Raw genomic sequence first — 18,540 nt, 5'->3', positions numbered from 1 at the left:
GCTCTCTTGTTTTCCTAAATATTAGTCTTTTCTCTTAACTAGTGTACACATTCTTTATGAGTAGGAACCACATTTTCCTTGTTTATTCTTTAGCACTTAACATTAATAATAATTAGTGACTGAATTAATTTCATGAATAATCAAATACCTTTTGTAACAAATGGTACTTTGAATACTTGAATTTTCTTCTTTTTCCTTCTTTTTTTTTTTTTGAGACAGGGTGTCAGTCTGCGACCCAGGCTGGAATGCAGTGGCTCTATCTTGGCTCAATGCAACCTCTGCCTCCCGGGCTCCAGCGATCCTCCCACTTCAGCTTCCTGAGTAGCTGGGACCACAGGCACACACCACCATGCCTGGCTAATTTTTTTGCATTTTTTGTAGAGATGGGGTTTTGCCATATTGCCCAGGCTGATGTTCAAACTCCTGGGCTCAAGCAATTCATTCTCCTTGGCCTCCCAAAGTGCTGGGATTATAGGTGTGAGCCACTACACTCAGCCCTGGAATTTTCATGTAAGTTAATGCAACATTAAAGTCTATAAAGATTGAAGTCTATAAAACTTTTCATTGTATATTATCATTAGTATTTTAATTTTTACATATTTTCACCACGCATGCATTTTGAAAACAAGATTTTTTTTTGTTTAACAATAAAAAAAATATCTTTTACACATTTCTAAGACTTGTAATCGGAAATTTTACATTCAAATTAATTTTAACATTAAAAAATATATATATATATTTGAGACGGAGTCTCACTCTGTCACTTAGGCTAGAGTGCAGTGGCACCATCTTGGCTTGCCGCAATCTCTGCCTCCCAGGTTCAAGTGATTCTCTTACCTCAGCCTGCAGAGTAGCTGGGATTACAGGCACATGCCACTGAGCTTGGCTAATTTTTGTATTTTTAGTAGAGATGGGGTTTCTCCACGTTGGCCAGGCTGGTCTTGAACTCTTGACATCAAGTGATCCACCTGCCTCGGTCTCCCAAAGTGATGGGATTACAGGTGTGAGCCACCACACCCAGCCATAAATACATTTTTAAAAAGTAATTTCTGCTTGTCAAAGTCAAATGATTTAAAATTTGGCTTACTTTAATGTTTGTTTTCTGTTGCTATAAAGGTGAATATGCAGTTTGGCATTATAAATAGAAAGAGCTTTTTTCTTATGGAAAAACATCCAGCTCTGTAAGTCAGTGGCACTATACCCTAGAAAAATGGTGAAGGCAAAGTCCTTAGGAGAATGGGGCATTTCTGAACTCTTAGACTTTCCATCTGCTTAGTGGCTCACTTTGAAAAGTGAAAGGGAGAGCATCACGTACCCCTTTCCCAACAACTAGTTTTCCATAGGTATATATACATACACAGAATGAGAGAATTTCAGTAGGTACATATATCTACTATATATGTGAGGTATACACACACACACACGCACGCACACACACATATATACATATCCCTGAATTTACATACAATGTGTAGTTATCACAAATCAAGGACTTTTAAGATAAATATAAGATTTAAATATCTTTTGCTGACTTTCCTTTAGTAACATGCGGGAAAAAACCTCTATTTTAAGATGTGAAATTGGAGACTGCTTTTCCATTTCTTCAGCTCCTAATAAGCACTAAGAAGCGATTTGCATCAATTCACCACCTACTCCTTGGCATCCCCAATTCCTCCAGCAGTTATTGCGAAGGTGGCTTCATTTTCAGGCATCTCAGGACTAACAGAATACAAGGGAACAGAAGTTTATAAAAAGCTCTATTTCTATAAATACTATATTCAAGTCACAGGCATTATGCTCCCATCAGTCTGAGTCTCCAGAGACATCTGAGAGTTGGTACAACCAAATGTGGCCTACAGAACTTACCCACAAGTATTATTAACCCTCACAAACATTTATTGAGCAACTTCTATATATAGAGTTCTGAATGTCAAGAAAAATCACCCCAAATTTGGAAACAGGTGAAAGGATAACTGGGTGTTTATTTATTTATTTATTTTAATTTTTTTTTTTTTTTTTTTGAGATGAAGTCTTGCTCTTGTCCCCCAGGCTGGAGTGCAATGGCGAGATCTCAGCTCACTGCAACCTCTGCTTCCTGGGTTCAAACAATTCTCCTGCCTCAGCCTCCCGAGTAGCTGGGATTACAGGCACCCGCCACCACGCCCGCCTAATTTTCGTATTTTTAGTAGAGATGGGGTTTCACCATGTTGACCAGGCTGGTCTCGAACTCCTGACCTCAGGCGATCTGCCTGTCTCAGCCTCCCAAAGTGCTGGGATTACAGGCGTAAGCCACTGTGTCTGGCCAACTGGGTATTCTTTTAGCATAGTGTCAGGCATTGTATAGCAGCCCCTTAGGGGTTTATCTGATTCTATAGGGGTATGCACCTTTCTCATGGCTAGACTAATGTAGAAGCAAACTGTAAAAGACTTTGAAATAAAAGATTACTGAGTACCTTCTGTGGAAACCTAGGTTGTCTAGCACATCCTCCCAGGTTATCCAATTTTTTTTTTTTTTTTGAGACAGAGTCTCTCTCTGTCACCCAGGCTGGAGTGCAGTGGCGCAATCTTGGCTCACTGCAACCTCCGCCTCACGGGTTTAAGCAATTCTCCTGCCTCAGCCTCCTGAGGAGCTGGGACTACAGAGGCCCACCACCACACCTGGCGAATTTTTGTATTTTTAGTAGAGACGGGGTTTCACCTTGTTGGTCAGCCTGGTTTCGAACTCCTGACCTACCTGCCTTGGCCTCCCAAAGTGCTGGGGGATTACAGGTGTGAGCCACCACACTCGGCCCCCATGTTATCCAATTCTGTGAGGGCTGTATGCCTTCCATTGTCTTTGATCTATTTTATAACTCCATAAGTTGTAGAGAACTATGAGTAGTGCAAATTATTTTGTCCAGAGAGATGTAAATCGTGTAAAGCGGAATGCAATTGATTATTTTCCTATAGATATTGACTCATTTTTCATCAATTTATATTTCATTTTGTTAGAGTAGGTAGTTAGGCAGACATGAGCAGGGAAGGAGAGCCCCCTACCCCACCAGGAATGTAATACAACCATCAGGTGATGGTCAGGTGGTTGTTAAACTGTCTCTTTAAAATAATAGGCTGGGTGTGGTGGCTCACACCTGTAATCCCAGCACTTTGGGAGGCTGAGGTGGGTGGATCAGTTGACATCAGGAGTTCGAGACCAGCCTGGCCAACATGGTGAAACCCCCTCTCTATTAAAAATACAAAAATTAGCTAGGCATGGTGGTGGGTGCCTGTGATCCCAGTTACTCAGGAGGCTGAGGCAGAAGAATTGCTTGAACCCAGGAGGCGGAGGTTGCAGTGAGCCGAGATCGTGCCACTGCACTGTAGCCTGGGCAAAAGAGGGAGACTCCATCTCAAAAAAAAAAAAAAAAATTATTTCAGTATTCCTTTGATTGACTACAATGTTCATTTGAATCACGGGTTTCCTCCTTAATTCAAGGGTTGAATAAAATCTTTGATACATGTTCATTTTATATTTATTTGCAAGAAAGTCAAGTTTTTAATTTTTTTAAAAATTATACTTTAGCAGGTACTAGACCCTATAGATTGTACAAAAGAGACACAATCTTTACTTTTAAGATGTCTAACAGGTGAGCTAAGACATATGACTAGATGAAACCATTGAGTTCGACGAAGTACATTTGTATTTTGGGGTGTTTTTTGAGACAAAGTCTCTGTTGCCCAGGCTGGAGTGCAGTGGCACAATCTTGGCTCACTGTAACTTCCCCCTATTGGGTTCAAGCGATTCTCCCGCCTTAGCCTCCTGAGTAGCTGGGATTACAGGCACCCACCACCATGCCCGGCTAATTTTTGTATTTTTAATAGAGACGGGGTTTCGCCATGTTGGCCAGGCCGGTCTTGAGCTCCTGACCTCAGGTGATCCACCTGCATTGGCCTCCCAAAGTGCTGAGATTACAGGCATGAGCCATTGCACCTGGCCCAATGAAGTACATTTGTCACAAATTTTTAGAGCTTGCCAAAGCTCCATAAAACAGCATTTTGGTAGTGGGAGCCTGTAATCCCAGCTACTGGGGAGACTGAGGCAGGAGAATGGCATGAACACGGGAGGCGGAGCTTGCAGTGAGCAGAGACTGCGCCAATGCACTCCAGCCTGGGCTGCAGAGCAAGACTCTGTCTCAAAAAACAAAAAACATAGCATTTATGGGCCGGGTGCAGTGGCTCATGCCTGTAATCCCAGCACTTTGGGAGGCCAAGGTGGGAGAATCACCTGAGGTTGGGAGTTCGAGACCAGCCTGACCAACATGGAGAAACCCCATCTCTACTAAAAATACAAAATTAGCGGGCGTGGTAGTGCATGCCTGCAATTCCAGCTACTTGAGAGGCTGAGGCAGGAGAATCTATTGCAGTGAGCCAAGATCACTCCATTGCACTCCAGTCTGGGCAACAAGAGCGAAACTCCTTCTCAAAAACAAAATCAACAACAGGCCAGGCGCGGTGGCTCATACCTGTAATCCCAGCACTTTGGGAGGCTGAGGCGGGTGGATCACGAGGTCAAGAGATCAAGACTATCCTGGCTAACACAGTGAAACCCCGTCTCTACTAAAAATGCAAAAAAAATTAGCTGGGCGTGGTGGTGGGCACCTGTAGTCCCAGCTACTTGGGAGGCTGAGGCAGGAGAATGGCATGAACCAGGAGGCAGAGCTTGCAGTGAGCCGAGATCGCACCACTGCACTCCAGCCTGGGCGACAGAGCGAGACTCAGTCTCCAAACAAACAAAACAACAACAACAACAACAAAAATGTAGCATTTATGTATTATAATCTTCAACAGAGACAGATGGTGAAAAACAAAATGGTCGGAACAAAAACCATCTTAGATGGGGGAACTGATTATTTAATATTTATTCAATAATAATACATAATAAGTACTACTGTGATTCATAGCAAACACCAGATTAAGAGCTCATCTGATCTTTAGGGAGCAGCTTTTCCCTCTCTAGGGTGGAGTTACTGCAAATCTTTGCTTTGTGGCTTGGGGTTGATCAGTCAGTCACAAATATGACACATCTACCATGTCCCAGGAACTGGGAATACCCCGGTGAGGAAGCAAACCCTTAGGATTACTGTCTAGAGGGGATGACATATGTTATACAAATCATTACCAATAAAATGAAAGTAAGTTCCTTGAGGGCATGAACTAGTCTTTTTGTTTTGTTCACTGCTTTATCCCAAGAACCTAGAACAGCTAACATGTAGTAGTTTTTCTCTGTAAAAATTTATTAAATCTGGCCGGGCACGGTGGCTCAAGCCTGTAATCCCAGCACTTTGGGAGGCCGAGACGGGCGGATCACAAGGTCAGGAGATCGAGACCATCCTGGCTAACATGGTGAAACCCCGTCTCTACTAAAAAAATACAAAAAACTAGCCGGGCGAGGTGGCAGGCGCCTGTAGTCCCAGCTACTTGGGAGGCTGAGGCAGGAGAATGGCGTGAACCTGGGAGGCAGAGCTTGCAGTGAGCTGAGATGCGGCCACTGCACTCCAGCCTGGGTGACAGAGCGAGACTCCCTCTCGAAAAAAAAAAAAATTATTAAATCTGTAATTCTTTATTTTTTTTAATTTTGTATTTTGTATTTTTTTTTTTTTTTTTTTTTGAGACGGAGTCTCGCTCTGTCGCCCAGGCTGGAGTGCAGTGGCCGGATCTCAGCTCACTGCAAGCTCCGCCTCCCGGGTTCACGCTATTCTCCTGCCTCAGCCTCCGGAGTAGCTGGGACTACAGGCTCCCGCCACCTCGCCCGGCTAGTTTTTTTTTTGTATTTTTTAGTAGAGATGGGGTTTCACCGTGTTAGCCAGGATGGTCTCGATCTCCTGACCTAGTGATCCGCCCGTCTCGGCCTCCTAAAGTGCTGGGATTACAGGCTTGAGCCACCGTGCCCGGCTGTATTTTGTATTTTTTTAAGACAGAGTTCTGCTCTGTTGCCCAGGCTGGAGTGCAGTGCCACGATCTTGGCTCACTGCAACCTCCGCCTCCCGGGTTCAAGCAATTCTCCTGCCTCAGCCTACTGAGTAGTTGGGATTACAGGCGCCTGCCACCACGTCCAGCTAATTTTTGTAGTTTTAGTAGAGACAGTGTTCCATCATGTTGGCCAGGCTGGTCTCAAACTCCTGGCCTCAGGTGATCTGCCCACCTTGGCCTCCCAAAGTGCTAGGATTACAGGTGTGAGCCACTGTGCCAGGCCAAAATCTGTAATTCTTAATTAAACACATAAAGTGCTGAGAAACAATATAGCGTATAATATACTGAGCAACCTAGACTGTAAGGGTTAGGGAAAGGTTCCCTGAGAAAGTTATGTTTAAACTGAAATCTGAAAAACAAATGGAGTTAACTTGGCAAAAATACTTGATACTTACCTTGCACTTACTACACTTTAATTGGAATTGACGATTTCATTATCTAGGTGTATGCTTTGAAAGGTCAGGGAGCAAGTCAACGTGTCAATAGAATTCCTCAATCCCTAGTACCTAGCACACAGTAGGGACTTCCCAATAAATTGAATAATTTTTTTATAAGGAAATTCAAACACACAGCATCTGCCAGTAATAATTACAGCCTTGCAGTGGCTCACACCTATAGTCCCAGCACTTTGGGTGGCCAAGGTGGGAGAATTGCTTGAGCCTAGGAGTTTGAGACCAGTTTGGGCAACATGGCAAAACCCCGTCTCTACACACACACACACACACACACACACACAAAGAATAAAAAAAATTTACCTATCATAAATCTTGGCAATTCTGAGCTCTCCTCTTCCTTTTCGCAAGCTTATTCTTGTTGTTGAAGCATGAGCCAGAATGTGTCCCCCAATGGGTTTTTTGGGATCTGCCTGAAAGCTGAATTAATAAAATACCTTTTCAGGTTTCATCATATGGAATATATATGGCAATATCTGCAATTACAAGGCAATTTTTCTGTGGTGGATGTCAGGAGTTGGAGTAAGTGTATATTCTAAACAAGCAGAGGCTTGTTCATAAACTAAGGAGTGGGGTGAGTTTTGGAGCTGCTATATACCCCACCTAGTCTAGGCTTCTGAGATTCCTATGATAAATAGTTTATATTTTGTTTGACTTTTTTCTTTTTTTTTGAGACTGAGTCTAGCTCTGTCGCCCAGGCTGGAGTGCAGTGGTGTGCTCTCGCTCACTGCAACCTCCGCCTCCTGGGTTCAAGCAATTCTCCCGCCTCAGCCTCCCAGGTAGCTAGGATTACAGGCGCCCACCACCACGCCCAGCTAATTTTTTGCATTTTTAGTAGAGCCAAGGTTTCACTGTGTTGGCCAGGCTGGTCTTGAACTCCTGACCTCGTGATCTGCCCGCCTCGGCCTCCCAAAGTGCTGGGGTTATAAGCGCGAGCCACCACGCCCAGCCTGACTTTTAAAAATGAGATTACTGGCCGGGCGAGGTGGCTCACGCCTGTAACCCCACCACTTTGGGAGGCCGAGGTGGGTGGATCACCTGAGGTTGGGAGTTCAAGATCAGCTTCACCAAGATGGAGAAACCCTGTCTCTACCAAAAATACAAAATTAGCTGGGTGTGGTGGCACATGCCTGTAATCCCAGCTACTCAGGAGGCTGAGGCAGGAGAATCGCTTGAACCTGAGAGGTGGAGGTTGTGGTGAGCCGAGATCGCACCATTGCACTCCAGCCTGGGTAACAAAAGCAAGACTCCGTCTCAAAAAATAAATAAATAAATAAAAAATAAAGCACACTACATGGTAATTTTAAATGTATGGGTCTTATTCCCCAACTATACTCTAAATCTCTGTTCATCTTTGAAACTCCAGTGCCTGGAAAAGTGCCTATAATATACAGGGTACTCCATAAATATTGTGGAATGAATACAGAGATGACAATTTGGGACTCCCTAGTCTAGGTCCTTCTTGGACACAGATTTGTGTCATATCTTCAAAACTGTAATTCAGGAAACTTTTGAAGAGTGTTCTGACAGAGGCAAATATAAAAGAAGATAGATTCCCCCAGTTGAAGCACCATGCCTCCCATGCCATTATAGATAACCTAAACAAGACTGGGAAGCTAGAGCTTCTAGATGTGCAGTCATGATTTTTCTTCTTAGCAAACTATTGTTTGCTGTTACTAGTGTGGTACCTGATATGCAAAAAAGAATAGAGACAATTGTCATTACTGTAGGTGAAGAGCCTGAATGTTAAGAACACTATTTCCAAAAGGAGATGATTTTGAATCACCCAAATGGGGAAATAAATTATAGCATTTGCAAAAGGGCAAAGAGAACATATAGGAATGAGGCTGGGCACAGTGGCTCACGCCTGTAATCCCAGCCCTTTGGGAGACTGCGGCAGGTGGATCCCTTGAGCCCAGGAGTTCAAGACCAGTCTGGACAACATGGTAAAACCCCATCTCTACAAAAAATACAAAAATTAGCTGGGCAGGGTGGTGCATGCCTGTAGTCCTGGCTACTCAGGAGGCTGACGCAGGAAGATCTCTCGAGTCCAGGAAGTTGAGGCTGCAGTGAGTCGTAATTGTGCCACTGCACTCCAGTCACTCCAGCCTGGGTGACAGAGCAAGACCCTGTCTCAAAAATAAAATAAAATACACAAAATAAAAGAAAAAAAAGAAAAAGAAAGATATTATGGGGATAAAAAAGTCTAACAAATGATTCATAAACTAAGAAGTTATACTTAATCAAAATAGGCTGTGACATAGCAGCCTTAGCTCCAGGAGAATATCAAGCCAATTCAAATTTTGTTTGTTTGATATAATCCATAGGTTAAAAAGAAAGGAAAACAAACAAATTTTGTTTGTTCCACTAAGGTGTTCGGGATTTTGTGTCAAATTTATGGATTTTTTTTTTTTTTTTTTTTGAGATGGAGTCTTGCTCTGTTGCCCAGGCTGGAGTGCAGTGCCGTGATCGCGGCTCACTGCAATCTCCACCTCCCGGGTTCAAGTGATTCTCCTGGCTTAGCCTCCTGAGTAGCTAGTAGTAGATTACAGGCGCATGCCACCACGCCCGGCTAATTTTTGTATTTTTAGTAGAGATGGGGTTTCACCATGTTAGTCAGGCTGGTCTTCAACTACCTGACCTCATGATCTGCCCGCCTCAGCCTGCCAAAGTGCTGGGATTACAGGCATGAGCCACAACCACGCCTGGCCAAATTTATGGCTCTTAACCTTTCTTGTAGGTCACTAACACTTTGATAATTTAATAAAAACATTCCATCCCCCCAAAAAAAGGCACATATACGCACATACAAAAATTTTTGTGTAAGTCTAGGAAATTCATAACCCTTTCTCTGGTGTACATGGGTATTAATAATAATAATAACTAAGATTTACTGAGTCCTTGCTATGTGGCAGACATTCTTCTAAGTCATCAAATTTTTCCCTTTGCTTGAATTCCATATCTAGTAAATAATTTCAGATCAAAATTTGGGTTCCTATTGCGGTCTACTTACAGGGAGATAATGTGCTGGTCACATGAATCTCGAATGTAGTTACATTTTCATTATCAATAAACTGGCCCCCTGGTTCTTCATTCAGTCTCATGAGCTTGATTAATGTGTGTCTGCCCCCAAGAAACAGATTGGTTCTTAGTAGGCTGACCAAATCAAACCTCTGCCTGCAAGGCTGAGGGCTCTGGACTATGGTCGATTCACTGGAAAAATGGATACATCCCTGCAAAACCTCTCAGGTGACAGCATACCAGCCATTCCCCAGGCAGAAGCAGTCTTGATATACTGTGTGTTGTATGAGCTCTGGAGTTAGACCTGGGTTCAAATTCTGGCTTTTTAGCCATATGACTTGAAGAAAATTGTTTAACCATTCTAAATCTCTGTTTCTTCTTTTGTTATTATTTTTTTTAGATGGCATCTTTCTCTGCCGCCCAGGCTAGAGTTCAGTGCCAGGATCTCAGCTCACTGCAGCCTCCGCCTCCCGAGTTCAAGCGATTCTACTGCCTCAGCCTCTGGAGTAGCTGGGACTACAGGCGCCTGCCATCACGCCTGGCTAATTTTTGTGTTTTCAGTAGAGACAAAGATTCACCATGTTGGCCAGGCTGGTCTTGAACTCCTGACCTCAAGTGATCCACCCACCTCGGCCTCCCAAAGTGTTGGGATGAGAGGTGTGAGCCACTGCACTGGACCTCCTCCTTTTTTTTTTTTTTCTTTGAGATGGAGTCTTGCTGTGTCACCCAGCTGGAGTGCAGTGGCACAATCTCAGTTCACTGCAAACTCTGCCTCCCGGGCTGAGGCCTCCCAAGTAGCTGGGATTTTGCCATGTTAGTCAGGCTGGTCTCGAACTCCTGACCTCAGGTGATCCGCCTGCCTGAGCCTCCCAAAGTGCTGGGATTACAGGTGTGAGTCACCATGCCCTCCTTATTTCTTCATTTTTAGTGGGGGATAATAACTGTAATAGTTGTAAAATAAAATGAAATAATTCGGGTAAGGCATAAGTCCGGTGACTACAATTATTTACATGCTTTCCTAATCCTGACTTAAACATTTATTACCTATATTACCTTGGGCTACCTTTATGAACCTCAGTTTCTTTCACTATAAAATGAGAATAAAAAGACTTTACCTCTTAGGGCATTGTGAGGATTCAAGATATATTGAATCTTTTTTTTTTTTTGAGACAGAGTCTCACTCTGTCACCCAGGCTAGAGTGCAGTGTCACGATCTCGGCTCATTGCAACTTCCACCACCCAGGCTGAAGTGATTCTCCTGCCTCAGCCTCCTGAGTAGCTGGGACTGCAGGTGTGTGCCACCACACTGAGCCAATTTTTTTGTATTTTTAGGATATGGAGTTTCACCATGTTGGCCAGGATGGTCTCAAACTCCTGACCTTAAATGATCCGCCCTCCTTAGCCTCCCAAAGTGCTGGGATTACAGGTGTGAGCCACTGTGCCCGGCCTGAATCTTGAATAGTATACATAAAAGCCTCCTATGTGCCAGGAACTGTACTTGTTCACTTACATATATTTGTTCTGTCCTTACGGCAATCTTGGCACATAAGAGATCCTCGATAAAAGATAATTATTGGCTGGGCACAGTGGCTCACACTTGTAATCCCAGCACATTGGGAGGCCAAGGTGGGCAGATTGCTTGTTTGATCCCTTGGAGGCCCACGAGTTTGAGACTAGGCTGGCAACAGGGTGAAACCCTGTCTCTACAAAAAATACAAAAAATGAGCTCGGTGTGGTGGCATGTGCCTGGTTCTGTGCTGTCTTGGAGGCTGAGGTGGGAGGATCGCTTGAGCCTGGGAGTCCAAGGCTGCATGCAGTGAGCTAAGATCATGCCACTGCACTCCAGCCTGGGCAACAGAGACACTGTCTCAAAAATTAAACTAAACTAAACAAAACCAAAATAATACATAGGATAACTATTATTTAACTAAACAGTCACTCTGTCAGTGAAAAGTAGACCAGGAAACTTTTCTTTAAGTTTCTTTGAACTTCCTGACTATTACAGCAGTTATAACCAAGTCTTGAGGTGAAGTACAAGAAGGTGTAATAGCATTCCACATTCTTTTATAGGGCTTTAATTTTCTTCTATTTCTGACCAAGCAAAAACAGCTTCAGAAAACCACCTACAACCCTCCTTGAGCCTATCATCTTATTTCCTCTTCTTTTATATTTTCTGCTCTTCTTCTCTCTTCCTTTTGTCAGGGAACTGGGGAGTATGGCGAGGAGGAGGAAGAGATGGAGGTGGATATTAGTAATAAAGAGGGGATGAGAATATTTCATTTCTCCCCCTCTGGTTGAACAGGATATGGCATATTACACTGTTGAGGGTAAGACCCAAAGCAGCCTGACCTGGCAATGTCAAATTAGGATGCTGGAGTCATGAAACATATAGAGTTATGGTATAGGATGGGGAGGATGGTACAGTGAGGTTCAAGTAGCATTAACTTTGATGTCAAAGATACCTGGGTTCATATTCTGTCTCCCACATTTTTAAATTCTGGGATTGGGCAAGCACTAAGTGTCCGAGCCTCTGTTTCCATCTTTATAAATTAGGAATAATCATCATGCCTACCTTAATACTGATTGGGCATGAGCAAGGGCAAGCTTGAGGGACAATAAGTACTCCTGGTGCTTTTTACTTGCTAAGGAGTGAGGTTACAGATGGCATTTTCCAGAAGTGGTCCATTGAGGAGACAAAGATTGAACTTGCCCAAGAATGAGGAGGCTTTTTTTGAGATGGAGCCTTGCTTTGTCACCCAGGCTAGAGTGCAGTGGCAGGATCTCGGCTCACTGCAACCTCCACCTCCTGGGTTCAAGCAATTCTCCCTGCCTTAGCCTCCCAAGTAGCTGGATTACAGGAACCCGCCAACACACCAGGCTAATTTTTGTATTTTTAGTAAAGATGCAGTTTCGCCATGTTGGCCAGGCTTGTGTCGAACTCCTGACCTCAGGTGATCCACCTGCCTCAGCCTCCCAAAGTGCTGGGATTACAGTTGTGAGCCATGCCCGGCAGGGGAGGCTTTGAGATTTTGGGAAGATGGGGGAAAGGGGAGTACCGCCAAAGGAGAAGAATTTTGAGGAAAGAGAAGAGATGGTTAAAAAAAAAAAAGGACATGCTTAAGAAGTTTCGTTAAGTAATTCTCCCCTCTGTCTTCTTCCAAAATATGCAGAAAAATATATACTTTTTTCAACATTTTAAAGATGGAATTCTGGGTTCTTTTTTTGTTGGGGAGGTGAGATGGGGAGGGATTCAACAACATACTGAGATTGGCTTCACAAAAACAGGGAGGTCCAAGGAGGCTGTGAGTTACATTGGGTCACATGATAATTAGATAAGATGATGCATAAAAGCACCTGGCACATGGTAAGTAATCAATAAATACAAATTAATTTTGAGAGGGAGGAAAATGAAGTTCCAATAGTTCAAATCACTTGTACAAGGTCACCATGCTAGTGACCCTGGTTTAATGTTTTTTCTCTAATCATATTGCCTGTTAATTTATGCTAATGATGTTGGATCAGAAGGTGACATCCTTAGGATGGGTGTGGTGGCTCACACCTGTAATCCCAGCACTTTGGGAGGCCGAGGCAGGTGGATCGCCTGAGATCAGGAGTTCAAGACCAGCCTGGACAACATGGTGAAACCCTGTCTCTACTAAAAATACAAAAATTAGCCAGGTGTGGTGGAGTGCTCCTGTAATCCCAGTTACTCAGGAGGCTGAGGCAGGAGAATCTCTTGAACCTGGGAGGCGGAGGTTGCAGTGAGCCAAGATCATGCCACTGCACTCCAGCCTGGGCAACAACAAACAAACAAAAAGAAGGTGACATCCTTAATAAACTGACTGTACATTTATAAGACTGCCAATGTTCTAAGGTGATTTTTTGTTTTCCTAAAACAAATACACAAATGAAGTAGGTGGCAACATCACAGTCTTATTTGTTGTTCATCTTGTTATTTGCCCCAGTGTGAGACTTTATGGGCTGATATTTTGACTTTTTTTTTTTTTTTTGAGACGGAGTCTGACTCTGTCGCCCAGGCTGGAGTGCGATGGCCGGATCTCAGCTCACTGCAAGCTCCGCCTCCCAGGTTTACTCCATTCTCCTGCCTCCGCCTCCCAAGTAGCTGGGACTACAGGCGCCCGCCTCGTCGCCCGGCTAGTTTTTTGTATTCTTTAGTAGAGACGGGGTTTCACCGTATTAGCCAGGGTGGTCTCGATCTCCTGACCTTGTGATCCGCCCGTCTCGGCCTCCCAAAGTGCTGGGATTACAGGCTTGAGCCACCGCGCCCGGCCAATATTTTGACTTTTTATCTCCAAGTCTTCATCAACTAGATCATTACAGTTCTAAAGTCTGTATTTGTAAGCCTCATCTAGGAGCTACTCCTCTTGCTGTATTGTATGGCAGCTCCTTGCCTCTATAACTTCGTTCCTTTTTAATACGATGTGCGATCAAGTATAATACATGGTATATAAGCCTCAATTACTGTCAGGGTACTTGTGGACTCATACCAATTATAGTGATATTTCCCTGACAGGCCCCAGAGGAGCTGCAGCTTGGAGTTTCTAAACACTGAGAAACAAAGATATTTTCTTTATGGGAGGTTTCCTAATAGCATTTAAAATCTTTTAGTTTAAAATTGTCCTTTTTTCCCCCATTTAGCTGTGGCAACTTTTATGCTTTATATAAAGACAAGCATTTAATTTGTATTGTTATAATTTAATATACTTTATTAACATACCAATTATAGTGAACCTTGTTTCCTAACAATTCAGCTAGGTGGAGGAGACGATGTTTCACAGTTGACTTACCCAGTAAAAATACTAGCCTTTGTTACTTTGTCTAGCACTTTACTTAGCTTCTCCATTTTCAGTCTGCTCCCAATTCCAACTCCCTCTTCAATTATCTGTCACCTCTCCATTTCTTTGTCTTATTGGAATTAATTCAAAATTGTTTTACTCTTTTTGAAACTTTCTACAAATATAAGAAAAATGATCTAATTTCCACTGATTTCCTTTGCCTTCTAACTCTAGAGTGACAGTTTTGGCCTCTTCAATGCTCCCTCCCGACACCTGAAGAAAGAACATTGCTCTTTAACTTGTACTGTTTTATTTGAATGCAACCCACTTCCTCCCTCTGAGCCAATGAGTCATTTTCTCTTTTTAAAGTCAGCCTTAAAAATCTTCCATTTCTCTTCAGTTTAAAATTATTCTCTTTGTAAAGCACTTCATGTCCTGTGTATGAAAGTCACCCTATAAAACAGATGATTGCCTTAACCACTCAACTGCTATACTATAGACACTATAGACAATGTGTGACTTACCAAGACTAAACTTTTGAGTTGAATGGACATCATTTATTTTCCTTCTTGCTTTTTTTTTTTTTTTTTTGAGACAGAGTCTCACTCTGTCACCCAGGCTGAAGTACAGGGGTGAGATCTCAGCTCACTGCAATCTCCCCTCCCGGGTTCAAACAATTCTTCTGCCTCAGCCTCCTGAGTAGCTGGGATTACAGGCACGTGTCTTTACACCCAGCTAATTTTTATATTTTTAGTAGAGACGGGGTTTCGCCGTGTTGGCCAGGCTGGTCTTGATCTCCTGACCTCGTGATCCACCTGCCTTGGTCTCCCAAAGTGCTGGATTACAGGAGTGAGCCACCGCACCCAGCCACAATAATTCTTTTTTTTTTTTTTGAGACAGCTTTTCACTCTCTTGCCCGGGCTGGAGTGTAGTGGTGCAAACATGGCTCACTGCAGCCTTGACCTCCCAGGCTCAAGCAATCCTCCTGCCTCAGCCTCCTAGCAAGTAGCTAGGACTACCGGCATTTGCCACCATGCTTGGCTAATTTTTTAATTTTTTGTAGAGATAAGGTCTCTCTATGTTGCCCAGGCTCCTGGACTCAAGCAGTCCTTCTGCCTCAGCCTCCCAAAGTGCTGGGATTACAGGTGTGAGCCACCATGCTTGGCCGAGGCCAGGATTTTTGTCTTTTTTGTTCACTAGTGAATTCTCAGAATATTGTTACATAGCAGATTTTCAATAAATATTCATTGAGTGAATAAATGATTGATTTCCCCTCCTCAATCTTTTTAACTTGCTTAATACCATTTGAGTAGTTAATATTTTTCATAGGAATCTCTTGTAACTAAGTAGAAAATACTTATAAAAGGGTCTTGAGGCCAAGCGCGGTGGCTCATGCTTGTAATCCCAGCACTTTGGGAGGCTAAGGCGGACGGATCACGAGGTCAGGAGATTGAGACTATCCTGGCTAACTCAGTGAAACCCCATCTCTACTAAAAACACAAAAACAAAATTAGCCAGGTGTGGTGGTGGGCGCCTGTAGTTCCAGCTACTAGGGAGGCTGAGGTGAGAGAATGGCGTGAACTGGGGAGGCGGAGCTTGCAATGAGCCGAGATCGCGCCATTGCACTCCAGCCTGAGTGACAGAGCGAGACTCTGTCTCAAAAAAAAAAAAAAGGGCCTTGAAAAGTGATAGATAGATATCAAACTGCAAAAGATCAAGCAAAAGGTTAAGGGTAAGTTTGGAAAATGCCTAAAGAGAGACACATTCGTTTCAATACAATTTACAGAATTTACTCCAGCATATCAAACATCTTTTTATATATATATGTCAATGATTCATTTAATCTGCTACCACATGATGTATTGCTTCTGTTTTAAAGTAATAGCACTTTGTATTGCAACCATCAGAGTAATAATTTATTTATTCTAATTAATTTAGGCAAGAATCTTCAATGGATGCTAATATAAATACATGAAAGCTGATTGCAGAGCAAGATATTTACACAGTCTTAAATTATCACCCCACAAATTACTAATTAAATACAAAAGGGAATTTTTGTAATTTTACAATGGAGACCTCATGTGAATATCATTTTAATCATATGATCAGAATTAACATCACTAATAATGGGACAAACTGCCATCATGTGCCTCCTGATATGATATACTGAGAAGGGCTTAATATTGCTTATGTAGTTTTCCTGTCCAAATGTTTAACATTTTAAACAATGAAGAAAAAAATCAACTTCAAATTGAGGGACATTGCAAAACAGCCTGTGTTCTACAAAAATGTCAGTGCCATAAAAGTCTAACAGGCCGGGCGCGGTGGCTCAAGCCTGTAATCCCAGCACTTTGGGAGGCCGAGGCGGGCGGATCACGAGGTCAGGAGATCGAGACCATCCTGGCTAACACGGTGAAACCCCGTCTCTACTAAAAAAATACAAAAAACTAGCCGGGCGAGGTGGCGGGCGCCTGTAGTCCCAGCTACTCGGGAGGCTGAGGCAGGAGAATGGCGTGAACCCGGGAGGTGGAGCTTGCAGTGAGCTGGGATCCGGCCACTGCACTCCAGCCTGGGCGACAGAGCGAGACTCCGTCTCAAAAAAAAAAAAAAAAAAAAAAAAAAAAAAAAAAAAAAAAATTAAATAAAATAAAAATAAAAAAATTAGCCAGGCGTGGTGACCCTCCAGCTACTCGGGAGGCTGAGGCAGGAGCATCACCTGAGCCTGGGAGGCAGAGGTTGCAGTGAGCAGAGATGGTGCCACTGCATTGCAGCTTGGGTGACAGAGTGAAACTTTGTCTCATAAAAAAAAAAAAAAGAAAAAAGAAAAAGAAAAAAAAATTTTTAAAAAGCATTGTCATGAATTTAGATTTGTTTTGCTTTGTTTGAGACAGTCTTGCTCTGTCTCCCAGGCTGGAGTGCAGTGGTGTGAATTTAGGATTATTTTGATTGCTTATTCAGACACATAATGCTCAAAATTTGTTATGGTGGCAACAAACCTTTCTTTGATTTTTCTATTTTTATTATCCTACTTTAGCTCTCTGTGTCTTTCTTTTTTTTTTCTTTTCGTTTTTGTTTTGAGACGGAGTCTCGCTCTGTTGCTCAGGCTGGAGTGCAGTGGCACTATCTCGGTTCACTGCAAGCTCCGCCTCCCGGGTTCACGCCATTCTCCTGCCTCAGCCTCCTGAGTAGCTGGGACTACAGGCGCCGCCACCTCGCCCGGCTAGTTTTTTGTATTTTTTTAGTAGAGACAGGGTTTCACCATGTTAGCCAGGATGCTCTCGATCTTCTGACCTCGTGATCCGCCCGTCTCGGCCTCCCAAAGTGCTGGGATTACAGGCTTGAGCCACCGCGCCCGGCCTCTGTGTCTTTCTATTCACTGCCGTGTTTCAGAGCCATCAATAGTTATGTCATGTGCACAACACTTCAACAAATTCTGAATATGCCTGGTGTGAAATGAAATTCTTTTTCTTCAAACAGGAGACTTCTCCCCTAGGGCCTCTGATAAATATATCTCATGTATATCCTGTAGAAAGATGACTTTTTTGTTTTTATGAATGGTTTTTATTGCACTGATAAGCTGCAATATTAGTTTTTATTTCCCTAGGATCTATTTCTTATCATCCTCCTATACCCCTTTAGCCCTAGACCAAAGAGAAGCCCAAAGTACTGCTGAAAATGGTTAAAGTATGGCTTTATTCTATAAAGAACTAGAGAAAAATAGATTCTGGATATCAAGTGATATTTACAATTATGAAGTAATATACGCTGTGCAATATAGTGATTTTTTTTTTTTTTGAGATGGAGTTTTGCTCTTGTTGCCCAAGCTGGAGTGTAATGGTGTGATCTTGGCTCACTGCAACCTCTGCCTCCTGGGTTCAGGTGATTCTCCCACCTCAGCCTCCCGAGTAGCTGGGATTACAGGTGTACGCCACCATGCCCAGCTAATTTTTGTATTTTTAGTAGAGATGAGACTTCACCATGTTGGCCAGGCTGGTCTCAAACTCCTGACCTCAGGTAATCCACCCATCTCGGCCTCCCAAAGTGTTGGGATTACAGGCGTGAGCCCCTGCGCCCGGCAATAAAGTCATTTGTGATATATTTGTGTCCACATAAAGACTACTGATTTTGAAATTCTTTTCTTTCTTTCTTTTTTTTTTTTGAGATGGAGTCTTGCTCTGTTGCCCAGACAGGAGTTCAATGGCATGATCTTGGCTCACTGCAACCTCTGCCTCCCACGTTCAAGTGATTCTTCTGCCTCAGCTTCC

General features: G+C 43.2%; 1 protein-coding gene across 2 annotated transcripts in view; it reads right to left on the bottom strand.

The window, feature by feature from the left end:
- Nucleotides 1-1,157: 1,157 nt before the first annotated feature.
- DMC1 (DNA meiotic recombinase 1) overlaps nt 1,158-18,540 on the bottom strand; it is a 52,968-nt gene continuing 35,585 nt past the window's right edge. The window contains exons 13-14 of one of the 2 annotated variants that reach the window (XM_030915453.1): nt 6,762-6,878; nt 1,158-1,719 (exon numbers count right to left, since the gene is read on the bottom strand). In XM_030915453.1, coding sequence (XP_030771313.1) covers nt 1,650-1,719; nt 6,762-6,878 — 187 coding nt within the window. In that variant the 3' untranslated portion in view covers nt 1,158-1,649. The remainder of the gene's footprint in view (nt 1,720-6,761; nt 6,879-18,540) is intronic. The other variant, XM_010389243.2, reaches the window with a different exon arrangement.

This window comes from Rhinopithecus roxellana, chromosome 13, assembly GCF_007565055.1.
Source record: "Rhinopithecus roxellana isolate Shanxi Qingling chromosome 13, ASM756505v1, whole genome shotgun sequence".
NCBI classification, from domain to species: domain Eukaryota; kingdom Metazoa; phylum Chordata; class Mammalia; order Primates; family Cercopithecidae; genus Rhinopithecus; species Rhinopithecus roxellana.
The sequence above is the reverse complement of the archived record's forward strand: the minus strand, read 5'-3'. Positions and strand labels throughout refer to the sequence as shown.